The sequence below is a fragment of the Herpailurus yagouaroundi genome, unplaced genomic scaffold (assembly GCF_014898765.1).
Source record: "Herpailurus yagouaroundi ecotype Mexico unplaced genomic scaffold, PumYag 139, whole genome shotgun sequence".
NCBI classification, from domain to species: Eukaryota; Metazoa; Chordata; class Mammalia; order Carnivora; family Felidae; genus Herpailurus; species Herpailurus yagouaroundi.
In genome coordinates, this window is record NW_024412394.1 from 73,602,768 (window position 1) to 73,616,200 (window position 13,433).

The 13,433-nt window shown below is 39.7% G+C and overlaps 2 protein-coding genes across 3 annotated transcripts in view; one reads left to right on the forward strand and one right to left on the reverse strand.

Annotated features, from left to right (window-relative positions):
• The window catches only part of NT5DC1 (5'-nucleotidase domain containing 1), a 141,089-nt gene extending 137,592 nt beyond the window's left edge, over positions 1-3,497 (forward strand). For both annotated transcript variants that reach the window (XM_040474428.1, XM_040474429.1), the window contains exon 12: positions 1,697-3,497. In XM_040474428.1, the coding sequence (XP_040330362.1) occupies positions 1,697-1,812 (116 nt within the window). In that variant the 3' untranslated portion in view covers positions 1,813-3,497. The remainder of the gene's footprint in view (positions 1-1,696) is intronic.
• A 5,675-nt stretch (positions 3,498-9,172) lies between these two features.
• On the reverse strand, positions 9,173-13,353 carry TSPYL4 (TSPY like 4). The gene has a single exon (XM_040474436.1). It carries the CDS (start codon positions 13,277-13,279, stop codon positions 12,026-12,028), a length of 1,254 nt encoding a protein of 417 aa, XP_040330370.1. The 5' UTR covers positions 13,280-13,353; the 3' UTR covers positions 9,173-12,025.
• Positions 13,354-13,433: the final 80 nt, after the last annotated feature.

Consider the following 13,433-nt stretch of genomic DNA (forward strand, 5'->3'; position numbering starts at 1 on the left):
TTCCTAGCCCCCGGTTTCCATTCCTTCACAGTATATTCCTAGCCCCCTGGTTTCCATTCCTTCATAGTATATTCCTAGCCCCCGGTTTCCATTCCTTCACAGTATATTCCTAGCCCCTCGGTTTCTGACTGCAGCCCTTCAAGACTGCCAAAAGCTCTACTAGTTTTTCTGCTGCTAGTAACTGCACTTGCCCCCAGCAGGAATTCAGGGACCTAAAGGAAAAAAGCTGTGGCTGAATGTCAGCTCACTCTCTGCTTGTTACACCTTCCCAGGAAATGGGTCCTCAGGTCTTAGTTGACTGTCCAGTTTATATGGATGTTTATATTCTATCCATCTTTTCTAGTTGTCCTACCTCTAGTTTAAAAGTGAAGTCTGCTTCAGTTTTTTGTTTGTTTGTTTCTTTTTGAACCTTAGATTCTTCTTTTTTAAATTGGGGATAATACCAGGCTGCATTTCTTCCCTCACAGGATAGACGTGAGAAACAGTAAAGCAAGATGTTTATTTTATTTCAAAGTGATTCAAATTTATAGTGAGAGAATGAAGTAATGTGATACTGGAAGCCAATGATTAGTATATAGTACCTGGATGGAAACTGGTTCAATGGGATATGGTTATGAAACAGTAAGAAAGTAAAAAAAAAGTGAATCTTCATTATTCTAGGATTTAAATATTTCTCCAAAGAATTGGAAAATAACCCCTTCTCTGTCTTCTACGATAATAACCTCTCCTTAAAGAAGCAGTAACATTAGTGCATCTGCCTTTTCATTTTCCAAAAGCTTTCTTCCACAACACCCCGGGAAAAAACTTGGTACAGGGCCTGTCTTCTAACTTTCCTCAGGAGAAAATATTAAGAAGGACTTAACAACAGCCAAACAAAGCTAGGCAGTGTTCCTTCTTCTCAATCTCTAGCATTCGTTTTTTCCTCATAAGGGTTATTAACTACTTGGGCCTTGATGATTCTCACTGGCATTTAATGTAAAGTATGATTTTTATGCTAGTGTCATTTTCAGAATAGTACTTCCAAATGATGTTTTACTTGTGAAATTTTTAAAATAAGGATTATCGCCTAGTATGTGCCCATGGAATGAGTATTGTAACATGGCCTATGTCATAATATTTCACTTGTAATATTTCTAGTTATGTTTCCTTGGAAGAAATTGGGGAAGAAGATATCTGAAGTCTAGCTTTTGAGAAACTTCTATGTAGATGTCACCATGTCTCACCATCAATAAAATGTGCATTTTATGTTCTCTCTCCCAGTTTCCCTTCTGGCTGTGTGTGTAATGCTTATGTGGCGAAAGTTGCCACGTTGTGTGCATTACAATCCTTATTTATCTAAGCATTCAAAGATTACTCTTAGTAATTCTCTTATTACTAAGGGCCATGAAGATTATTAGTTCCCATTTACCTGTTACATGATGCTTGAGTAGGGCCTGAGAGAGTTTTAAATTTCAGAATAAAAAATCAGATGAGCATTCCTGTTTTACGTGCTAACTTTTGTACAGAGAATGTTATATATAGTTAGATCTCTGAGGATGATTTATAATACATCTAAATTTATAATACATTTAGCTGCAACCTATCCAGGTGACAGAAGAAATTAAAATCATGAAGCTAAAAAATGAGTTTTGATTTGTTTATATTTATGAACAGCCTTTTAAGATCTACAGAATAATAATACTGTTTTTTTCCCCAGAATTACCCCTGGACTACAAATTTTCAAGGTTCTCTTCAAGCAGTTCAAAAACAGCTGGCTACTATCCAAACCCTCCATCGATCTTATCAAATATTGAGACACTGACAGCCAAATAAACTGTCTTTACTGAAAAATGAAGTGAAGAACCATATATGCAGCAAATATACTGTAAAAATGTTAATTTTTTAAAAATACTGTAAAATGCTTTCTAGGAACAAATTCCTAATGATAACTAACCAAGAATTAGATGCTTTTCCATAAGTCTCCTTTCTGTATAGATCATCTTGATGCCCAAAAACTCTCATTATATTAAAATCTCAGTGTCTTAGAATGGAAAGGAACCTTATTAATATTTTCTATACCAATAATTCTGAGATTACGATTCACCTGGGCGTGTGTGTGTGTGTGTGTGTGTGTGTGTGTGTGTGTGTATAAATACACACACACGCACACTTGTACATACACATATACATACACATATTTACAAATATGCCTAGACCGATGGTTCTCAAAGTGTTGTCCCCAAACCACTAACATAGCATCACCTGAGAATTTGATAGAAGTACAGATTTGCAGGCCCCACCCCAGACCTGCAGAATCAAACTCTGGGAATGTATCCCAGCAACCTGTGTTTAATATTAGTGTGATTCATATACTGAAGTTCAAAAATCACTAGCTAGACCATAACCTCCAGATTGGTTTCATTGGTCTGGGAATAGAGATGAGCACTGATGTCTTTTACTTGCCCCAGGAAAAGGTAGCCAGAATTGGGAACAACTGAACTATATCTGTTTCTTCCATCTATAGCTAAGAACGCTGAGTCCAGTGAGAATAAATGATTTTTCCAAGCTATCAGGTTTCATGCTATTCTTATGTTTTCCAAAACAAGGAGGTAAAGCAGATTTCTTCTGAGACCACACAGCTAGTATGGGACAGAAATGAGATAAGAAGCCAACTAATTCAACCTCCAGTATTACTCATAAAGTTTTTTTTTTCCCCCTAATAATGTTAAAACCTATAGAATTTTCATTCACTTTAAGACATATATTCTCAAAGAGACAAAAACTGGTTCTTGGGATGAAAAAAAAATTAGATAATGCAATGTATAGTGGCCCTCCAAAGCTGAACCCTAGCCAATAAAATTTTATTCTTTGGTATTAATTTCTCTCATGAGGGAGAAATATAAAGTTAAATTTATTAATTAAATTTAATTTGGTTAATTTTTCTCAGGGTGGAGTGTGGTAATGAAAAAAAAGGTTGAGAAAAACACTTTAAGAGGTTTTGTAGTTATACTGCAATTTAGGATTACTGTGTTCTATGTGCTTTGTATAGTCCTATTATAGTAGTTACTTGGGGCAAAGTATTTGGAGCCAGATGTTTACAATAAATTCCTGGCTACTCTTTATGCTGTAATTTCATTCTGTCTATCATGGACAGTATCAGAAAACACACTGGTCACTATCATTATTTTACCTATATTGTAGCAAAGAACTTAGCATATTGATGCATGCAATGAAAAGAAATAATTTCGTTAAATTTTTAAGTGCTCAAATAATCCCAAATGTATTGTGGGAATGAGTATCTCAGGGTAGATAAACAGTTACTGAAATTTTTTCCTCAATGTCAGTAGCTCTGTTTGATATCAACTAATAAGTATATGGTAATGTATTTGAAATTGGCTTCCAAAATCTTATTGGAGGACAATAATAAACACACACAATCAGCTTAGGGCTAAATGAGAGCTGTCTCATGTATACAAATAGATATTTAATTTCTTTAAAAATAAAGCTATTTTTCCTTACGTGGATTTATTTTGTCAAGAGCAAAATATAATGTATCTTTAAATGCTTATAAACTGCTATTGTTAATATGAAAAATGAAAACCCCAAAATAAGTTAATTGCACTTTTTTGGCCATTTATGGAATGAAAAAAAATTGACTCAAATCAGAAGTTGTCATTCTACTTTTACCAGTACTTACCTAAGGAATCAGAACAAATTACCACCTAATCTTACCTTAGTTTCTTTCATCTTGTCAAAAGAGATCAGAGTTTATTTCCAAGTTTCCTTTTACCTTTCTAGCAGAGTCAGTGCTTCTTATGAGTGTTGTCTTTCTCTTGGACTATAATTACTTTCAGATTTTTTATTTCATTGTTTGTAAAAAGTGCTAGTCCTGGGGCATCTAGGGGCTCAGTCGGTTAAGCGTCTGACTTCAGCTCAGGTCATGACCTTACAGTTTGTGAGTTCGAGCCCACAGTCGGGCTCTGTGCCAACAGCTCAGAGCCTGGAGCCTGCTTCGGATTCTGTGTCTCCCTCTCTCTCTCTTCCTCCCCCACTTGCTCTTTTCTCTCTCTCAAAAATAAATAAAGATTTAAAAAAATTTTTTTAACATAAATAAATAAATAGTGCCAGTGTTTCTAATAGATAAGAAAAGTAAAAATAGTAAAAAATGGCACTATAAAAGTTGAAGATATGAGAGAAGAAAAGCTGTATATTTTTAATAAAGTTAAATGAAGAAAGTAAGAAAGTTGTGTAAATGGGCAGAGGACTTAAGTTTAATGTTAGCATACAGGCCAACATATTCATCTAAAAAGATAATTACAGGGGTGCCTGTGTGGCTCAGTCAGTTAAGTGTCCAACTCTTGATTTCGACTCAGGTCATGATCTCATTGTTCATGAGTTTGGGTCCAGCGTCAGGCTCCGTGCTACAGTACAAAGCCTGGGATTCTCTCTCCCTGTTCCTCCCTGGCTCACACCCTCTTTCATTCATTCCCTCTCTCTCTCTCTCTCTCAAATAAGTATACTTAAAAAAAAAAATTTTTAATGACTATGAATAAATGCAAGGGATTGGAGATTTTCTTTCCTGGCCACTGTTGACCTCATCAGCAGAAGAAAGATCTGAATGACACAGTGGTCACAGTTTGTCAGAATTTGGTGTGTGAAATACTGAGATAACAGAGACTTCAACTAAACAGTGAATTGCAATCTAAAATTAACTAAAGTTGACTCTTGAAATACATGGGTCTGAACTGTATAGCAAATTTTTCTTGATACAGTACTGTAAATGTATTTTCCTTACGATTTTAACTTTTCCTAGCTTGCTTTATTATAAAAATATAGTATATAACACATATATAAAATATGTGTTAATGTTATCAGTAAGGCTTCCAGTTAACAGTAGGCTATTAGTAGTGAAGTTTGGGGGGAATCAAACATTACACATGGATTTTTGACCATGCATGGGGGAGGGGGCCCTAATCCCCATTGTTCAAGGATCAATTGTACTTCTGAGTTTTTTTAACTTGTAATCAGGTATTATTTCCCCACCAGTTTTCATATCCAACAACTTTAAATGTACGTATTTAAAGCAAATATATACATATATACACATACATACATGTATAAACACATGTATACACACACTTAATTGAACTGGCTTGAATGAAAATCAAATCTATATGATTATTTTATATAACCATAAAATGGAATGTCAGACTATCTCTTTGGATATAATAACCTTGACTCTATGTTAGAATCACATGGATAGATAGCTTCTCCTTAAATGTTACAATGACATTCCCTTACCTCCTCAGGCTCTTGAGAACAAGGTTATCGTAAGAATTGACTTCCAGATTAGTTAAAGACTGGGATATTTTCAAGAGTTAACTCACCCCATGTGCTGCCCTTGAAAATCCTTGGGCCTGGTCTAGTCCACATAGGGTGAATGCAAAAAGGTATCTCTTGTTGGTCTCTAGAGTCATCATCAGAAATAATGGTAAAAAAAAAATAATAATGGTAATGAGTGCTAACTCTTCAGCAGGCTACTTCATCTTCCTTATTTATTCCTTACAGCAACCATACAAGGTGTATAATTATTAAAATTTTATAGATAAGGACATTGAAATTGACAGAGGTTAAATTAACATACTTGCTCAAAAATTTTCTGTTACTAAGGAACAGTCTGTACATGAGCCCAACTTTCACCCCAAAATTCATGCCTTTAGTTGACTGACAAAAGTCTTCCAACATTAGATGTAGATTGGGACAAATTCTTAGTCTAAAATCACACTTCAATTTCATAGTCACACCATGCTGGGATTAGAAATGAAGAACACAGACTCTGGCCTAAAGTAACATAAGCTAGTAAAAAATATTAAAACAAGATTTATGGGGTACCAGCTGGCCCAGTCAGTGAAGCATCTGACTCTAGATTTCAGCCCAGGCCCTGATCTCAAGGTCGTGAGATCGAGTCCAGCATCAGGCTCCACACTGGGTATGAAGCTTACTTAAGATTCTCTTTCACTCTTCCTCTGCCATTCCCCTGCTCATGTTCACTCTCAAAACAAAACAAACAAAAACAAAGATCTATAACATAGAACTTACCTGGGAGAGTAGAGAACCAAGAATCACAGGAGTCCTAAAATGTATAATGAAGTCTACTCTTCTTGGAAGCCACATACACTAAAGTCATCAGTAAGCGGGTCTACCCTTTCTTTATATTCAAGTTCAAATGTTCACTTTGAATACTTAACAAATTTCCCTCTGGTGCTGAGGAAACCAAAATGGAAAAGGAATCATGAAAACTGCTCCAAGTAAACTTACGGGAGATGAGATCTCTATGCCTACTGAGAGAAGCTGGGTCATTACTTGGAATGGCAATTATATCATAGTCTGCTTGATAGGTTCTTTCACCATGCACCTGTTCCCAGAGTCTTAAGTAAAAAAACACTTTATTTTACTTTGTTGGTAGTTTGGCCTTGGCACTTTCTTGGTTTAAAAAAAGGCTTAATAAAGTTTAATAAAGAGAAGAATGGGGCGCCTGGCTGGCCCAGTGGGTAGAGCATGAGATTCTTGATCTTGGGGCCATGTGAGCCCATGTTTTTAAAATTAAAAACAAAATCTTAAAAATTAAGAAATAAATTACAAAATTCCTGTTAAAAGCAATCACCGTGTTGGATCAGTTAAAAAATACTCATTCTCTAAATTTAATAAAAATGTAACATTTCTTTAGAGTTCCTAGCAACTAAATTCCAGAAGTATAATATTTAAAATCCTTTTGGTGCATTAACTCCCTTTAAGGAAGGCAACAAACCTAATTTCATTCATTTTTGCAGCAATCACCAAGATTGCATATGTAAATTTCAGTAGGGTTTTAATCTGAATAAAGTACCCCTTTTCAAAGGACCATTCATGAATGGACTAAGAATAACCTTTAACAAGTCCTGATTATTCATGTAAATCAGGTTTTGCTTTGTTTTATGCCAAATTTAGATGGCTGTGGTAACAGTGAAAGATACTCTAGGCTAGAAATAAAAACGTCTGTATGACTTGCATTTTAGGCACACTTACTTCATTTTGTTGTTGTTACTTCAACTTTTTTTTACTCTTGAGATAGTAAAACTTGTGTCAGGATTATGAAAGTAACATGAGAACACAAATGTATGTACCTGACAGAACTCAGATTTCTTGAGATTGTCAAACCAGAGGAGGTGTATCTGATGCAAATCCTGTATCCAAGCCTCAACCTGTGACTCTGTGGAGCAGGGAATTCAATAAGAATCCAGGTAATTTTTGTTTGTTTTTAATTATTAAACCTGATTACAGAAACTGGAGATAAAGAAGCGGTAGCAGCAACAGGAGTAATGTGAAGGGACCCTGAGTAAGGAAAGTTAGAGAAGCCTTTTGCTATTGTCTGGTCTAAGCTGAATACCCAGAAATGGACGAGAATGCCCAAGGAGATTCTGTTATGTGGGGTACAGGGAAATTATGAAGTATGACCTTATGATCAGGGCAATATGGCCTGAGCAGACCAAATGATACTTCTTCGGTGAAGAGAGGACAAGAAAACCTCTTAACTGATGTGGAGGTCTGCATAAGGGACAATTTGAGTTTAGAACTGAGAAAGAAAAGGCAGTGAAAAGAAATGGAGCAGTGATATAGGAGCAAACCAGTTACCTGGTAAGTGAAACCTACATAATGTCTAATTGAGTCTAATTTTATTAAACAGAACAGAAATCATGATAATCTAACAAATGAGTGGCACCAACCTACTGGCAAGAGGAATACTACTGGTTAAAGCTGATAATAAACCAAGAACAACAAAAATGTTATTTTCCAACTATGTCCAGAACAGGATAAAAGAGAGAATGCTTGAAAACAGGGGATTGATAATGCAGAAAAAAAAAAAATCACTGAATTAAAGATAAAATGAACACACTAAAGGAAAATTTAGGTTTAAGATGGATATAGAGTTAGCTCTCTAAAACTTAAAACTTCTCCAGGCCTAGAAAAACTATACTTTGTCAAGTAAAACTTCCAAGTATGAATTGCACCAAGAATTAGCAAGTCTATTTAGTAGTAATTCTGGGCCGTTTATGTCAAATTTTTGTTTAGACGGCTAAAAATATTTGGTCATTCATTTTCACAAATCTTGCAATATCCATAGCCCTCTTAACTCCAGAGAACGCATAAGTATTTCCCAAACCTTCATGTAATAGCTGCTGAACAGCGAAACATTACTGGTAATTGAGATTGGGGTGTCTGAGATCATTTGTTTCTAGACACTATAGGTAGGTCAGTAACAATTATTTTGTTATTCTTTCTTTTTAAAGCACCACACTGTAGTAGCAAAGAAATTAAGAAGCACCTAACAATACACAATGATTAATTTTTCCAAAGTCTATCTTAAGCTAAGAATCAGTTAACATAAATATAGCAAATAAGAATGGTGTATTAAGAATAGCTTTCCATGGGGCGCCAGCGCGGCTCAGTTGGTTGAGCATCTGACTTCGGCTCAGGTCATGATCTGACGGCTTGTGAGTTTGAGCCCCATTATCGGGCTCTGTGCTGACAGCTCAGAGCCTGGAGTCTGCTTTGGATTCTGTGTCCCTCTCTCTCTCTGCCCCTCCCTCGCTCATGCTCTCTCTCTCTCAAGAATAAAACATTAAAAAAAAATTAAAAAAAAATAGTTTTCCAGTAAGTGAAATTGAGTCAGAGAAAGACAAATACCATTATTTCACTCATATGTGAAATTTAAGGAATAAAACAAGCAAAGGGGGTAAAAAAAAGAGACAAATCAAGAAACAGACTTATAGGGAACAAGTGAAGATTACCAATGGTGGGTGGGAGGATGGGTTAAATAAATGATGGAAATTAAGTACTGCACTTGTGATCATCACTGGGTGATATATGGAGTTGTTCAATCACATACATATACAATATAGTGCATACCTGAAACTAATATAACACTGTATGTTAACTGGAATTAAAAAAAAACAAAAAAAAAAAAAAAAAAAAAAAAGCTTTCCACTGAAAACTCAGTGGTGCTTCAATTACCCTTCAAAACTACACTGGTTGAATAAGGAAAAATTAAGCCCATGAGCATCCAGTTAGTTAGGCTTCTTATTTACCATTTTCCTAGTAAAAAAAATCTTAGAAATTCTGTGGCTTTTTTTTTTATAAAGCTTCAGGACAATGCTTATGGTGACAACTTGATAACTTTAATGATTTCCCAACCTTTCATTAACCTAGACACACAGAACTTTATTGTTATTTTTTGGTGAAAACAAGAAATACAGCAGAGTGACAGACTTTTATTTTTCCTTTGAGCACACGGAAGAAGACTAATAAAGTACTTAACGATCCTTGTTTACTTTGACAGAGCAATTCTACAAATACTTACACTGGTTAGGAACATAAAATTCAAGTACAACATTACTATTAGGGCAAGAAATATCAAGACAAAAGAATTGGTTTTCTTTTTGAAATTACTTCCACAAGACACAGCAACAATTTGCAAAATTTCAAGGATCACATTCAAATTATCTTTCTAAGAATAGAGCTATATATGAAGACAGACCAGAACAAGCTGATATATTAACGAATATTCACAGGTTTCATACTGCACAGGAAACAAGTTTGATATTTTTGCACATATTCTCAATTGTAAGCAAAAAGCAGGCCTGTAAATGTCAATTTCGCCAGCAAGCAAAAATAGAGAAAGGAATTAATAGGATTTTACTCAAACACAGTGAAATAATGAGCATATGCCATTAATCTTCTATACAGAAAAGAGCACTCCTATAATAACAGGGAGAAAACAACCAGACTTGCATTTTTGCATTTTAGACAAAAACCTACTGGTGAATTTAAGGGAGTTAGGGAAAACTCCTCTAAGTATCCTTTTTAAACATCAACCACTTTGATTCTCCCACCTCCCCTAGGAAAAGCTTCAGGGGCCTCCCCCTCCATTCCCAAAGCTGCAGGGTTCATCCTTCCTGTGCCGTTCCAAGACTACTTGGTTCATTTTGGTTTCTGGGCTCTCACTTCCCTCAGCCTAGAGCATCCTCCTCACTGCTGTACCCAGACCTCCCAAGCACTCATGGAACTTAGGGCAAGGCCTTCAAACAGGAGAAAGCAGGTAGTCCTTACCATTACCATATACCACCCAAGTAACACAGCCCTGATACACTGCTGTCCCACCTAATGGAACCTGTCCTGGAAATCCAAACAAACTCCACACATCCCCAGGAAGGAAGTTTGACATCTCCCACAATGTACACTGCAGCCTGCTCCCTCATCTGTTGGGAGAGAAGCAGGGAAGGAAACAGGGAAACTGAAGCCTGAAAGCCAAGAAGGCCAGACAACAGGATGGAGGCCCCTGGGCCATGAGAGCAGTAATAAAATAGTACAGAGAATAGAGGTGACCTCAAAATGCTGCCTTGGGGTTCTTTCTAAGTGGTCAAGGCCACCCCCGCCAAAATTTCCATGTTTAGAAAAGTGGAGTGAAACTAAGTTTGGCCGCTTTACATCACAACCTTCTCTGCATCTGCCTTGAATCCATCACTGTGAGGCCCTTCTGTCTTTCCTCCCTGCTTCTCTAACTAAACTCAAGAAACACACGGATTTTGGTAAGTGGACAGGGAAAAGGCGGGGTTGTCAAAATTGGCCCAAAAGAACACTGCTCATAACTAAATAACCTACAGGTCTCCCTTTGAAACTTTTAGACCTTACTAAAGGAAGTAGGGTGGAGGCTTGAGGGCAGAAGAGCACAAGAAGACATGTGGAGTCTATTGTACAGTACCTTTCTCTCTTTGGACACCATCAAGGGTAGAGAAAATTAAACACAAAGCCCGCTTTGCCAGTTTGGTTTCCTGTCTGCTTCAGAGGAGAGGGAAGTGGGGGAGAGAACAAGGGGGTGGGGGTGGAGGAGAGAGACAACAAGATGCAGAACAGGCCACACAGACCAGGAACACCTTTCCCTCGGTGCCCCACCCTGGCAACTTGATCATGCTCAGAATGAGTGCAGGAGTTAGAGAAGGGGATACCTAACAAAACTATCTGATTAAGGGTGGTTTGTTGACTCCAGCTCAGAAAGGCTAACTGCTGGAAGTGAACCCCATCCAGCCTTGCTTTGGGCACTATCACATATGACTGTGCAACCTGCCCCACAGCCAACTGGGTTTATAGGTAACCATTTGATGGCACAAGGGGATTGAGGCGGAGTTCCCTGTGTGCTGCCTGGGAGCTTAAGTCCACAGTCAGTTGCTGAGGAGGCAGGCAATGGTGCCTATGCAAAGCTCATCCAGAAGGGTGACAGCAGGTTTGTGTGGGCCATAGCACCGACCCTCATACTCACCAGTACCTGGTCACAAAACAGAGTGAAAAGAAGATGCAATAACACTGAAAACCTCTCATCTGTTACCTCACTCATGCCTTGTAGCCACCCACTAGCCCCCTTATTTTGCCAGATAACCAGCAGGGTGGATAGCACAGGCCCAGGGAGGCAGCTGGGAACCAGTTAGTGGTAGCTAGAAATGTCCAGTTTGCGTTGATGGTTGGCATCATCTAGAGTAGTTTCATCTTGCAGCGGTGAAACTCAAAGAACTTGCCATAGAATACATGGTTATCAGGAGGACAGTCAGCATAAAGTATGAAGTCCAGCTAGTTATTTGCAAAGGTATTGCAAGCTTCTTTGTGGTAGAGAACCGCTTAAAAAACTAGAACTAGACCATGGTCATAGACAGGACCCAAGGCATGCAAAGGAAGGCAGTGCCTATCTACAGCATCATGTGCTTGGCATAGAAGCAGTGCAACGCCATGCACTTGAACATGTAACAGGATACAGAAGAGCATGAAGGTCCAGAGGAAGAGGAACACAAACATGTAAGAGTCAATCTCGCAAATGACTGTTGAAGATTTAGGAGAACCAAAGGACAAAATAGTTCAGTGTGAAGAGAAAGCAGATAGAAGACTGCATGCTGTTGGCTAAGCAACGGTTCAAGGGGAGGTGGTGGGAGACTTGTGCAGGAGCTTCTCACAAGGGCAGCGCTTAGCCAGACTGGAACCTGAAGGACCTGGGGCTCTCCACGGGCTGCCTTGCTGGGTCTCGAATTCCTCGGCGAGGCCCTTCGCCCATCAGGTAGTACTGTAGGGGATTGGGCCACAGTTCTGCTTTGATAATCTCAGCAATCCTGTCGAATTCTAGAAGGCTGTGATCTGAGAACCAGTTGAAGAAACTGGGGATAGTGTTTCCTTCCCGATTCCTGTGGATATGTGACTGGGGGTCTTGGCCCCTGTGCCAGCGGATTGGAGTGGAAAGAGACACCACCCGGCCAGAGGATCTGCGCTCATATTCTTTGACGAGCCCCTCATTTCGGAAATAGGGGTTGCTCTGAAAGATGAACTTGAATTTGCAGCCTGCTCTGGGGTGTTTAAGCTCCTCCACCTCCAAATTGATCATGTACCTCATCATGTCTTCATCTTGGCCACTGATCATAGGTGACAGCTGGGGGTGGTTCCGAAAGGCAGTGACCCAGAAACCTGGGATATTTTGGATAATGAAACTTCTGCGCTGCATATGGAGCCTTCGCATCCGGCCAAACTTGCGCTCCAGCTGAAGGAAGGCCCTGTCAGCCTGGGCATTTACATTTGACAGCTCCTGATCGATGGCCTCCAGGGAATCCATGCAGTTATTGATCTTCGGGGCCTTGGCCCGTGACTCCTCTTTCCCTCCTCCTACCACCTTCTTTTCCTTCTGCATCACCTTCTTTTCCTCCACCACCTCCTCCGCTACTCCCTCCTTTTCCGTTGCCGCTGAAACGGCGCACTTTTTTGTCGTCATTTCCTTGGCCTTCGCCCCAGGCATCATCTGAGACCCCAACCCCCCTGCGCCACAGGCTTCTAGAGCTTTCTCCCCAGCAGGGCCCCGCGGCTCTCTACGCTGACAGCCATTTTCCTGGCTATTGTCGGTTGCTACCGCGGGGGAGGCTGAAGCAGAGGCTGCTGCCAAGCCTTCCGTCGGAGGCAGACCCTCTTTCTGGCCCGATTTGGTCGCTACACGGCTGCGGCTCCCAAAAACTCGAACGCGGAACACAGGGGCACAGCTCGCGGGGCTCTCGGGGGCGCCTGCCTCCGCGGGGGTCTCCAAGTTGCCCTCCTCACCTGTGTCCGCCATCACCTGGGTCGCCTCGGTTTCCTCGCCCTGGCACTGGTTTAGGTCCGGATGTCCTGGGGCATCGTCGGCAGTAGCTACGCCGCAGTCTTTAGCGACAGGAGGGTTGCTGCCCTCATCCAGGGTGCTCATTTTGGTGGAAGTCAGATCCGCAGGAGCAGAGCGTCCCTTGTCCTCTGCAGAAGCCGCGCTCCACCCCAATCCGCTTGTCGCACCACCCCTCTTTTCCACTCTGGAGGATGCTGCTATGGCAACTGGTGACGTCACGGCGGCAGCATCTTCACGT

What these genes read in the sequence shown, in the direction of transcription:
- TSPYL4 (XM_040474436.1), bottom strand. Translation starts at nt 13,279, where the DNA reads ATGAGCACCCTGGATGAGGGCAGCAACCCTCCTGTCGCTAAAGACTGC.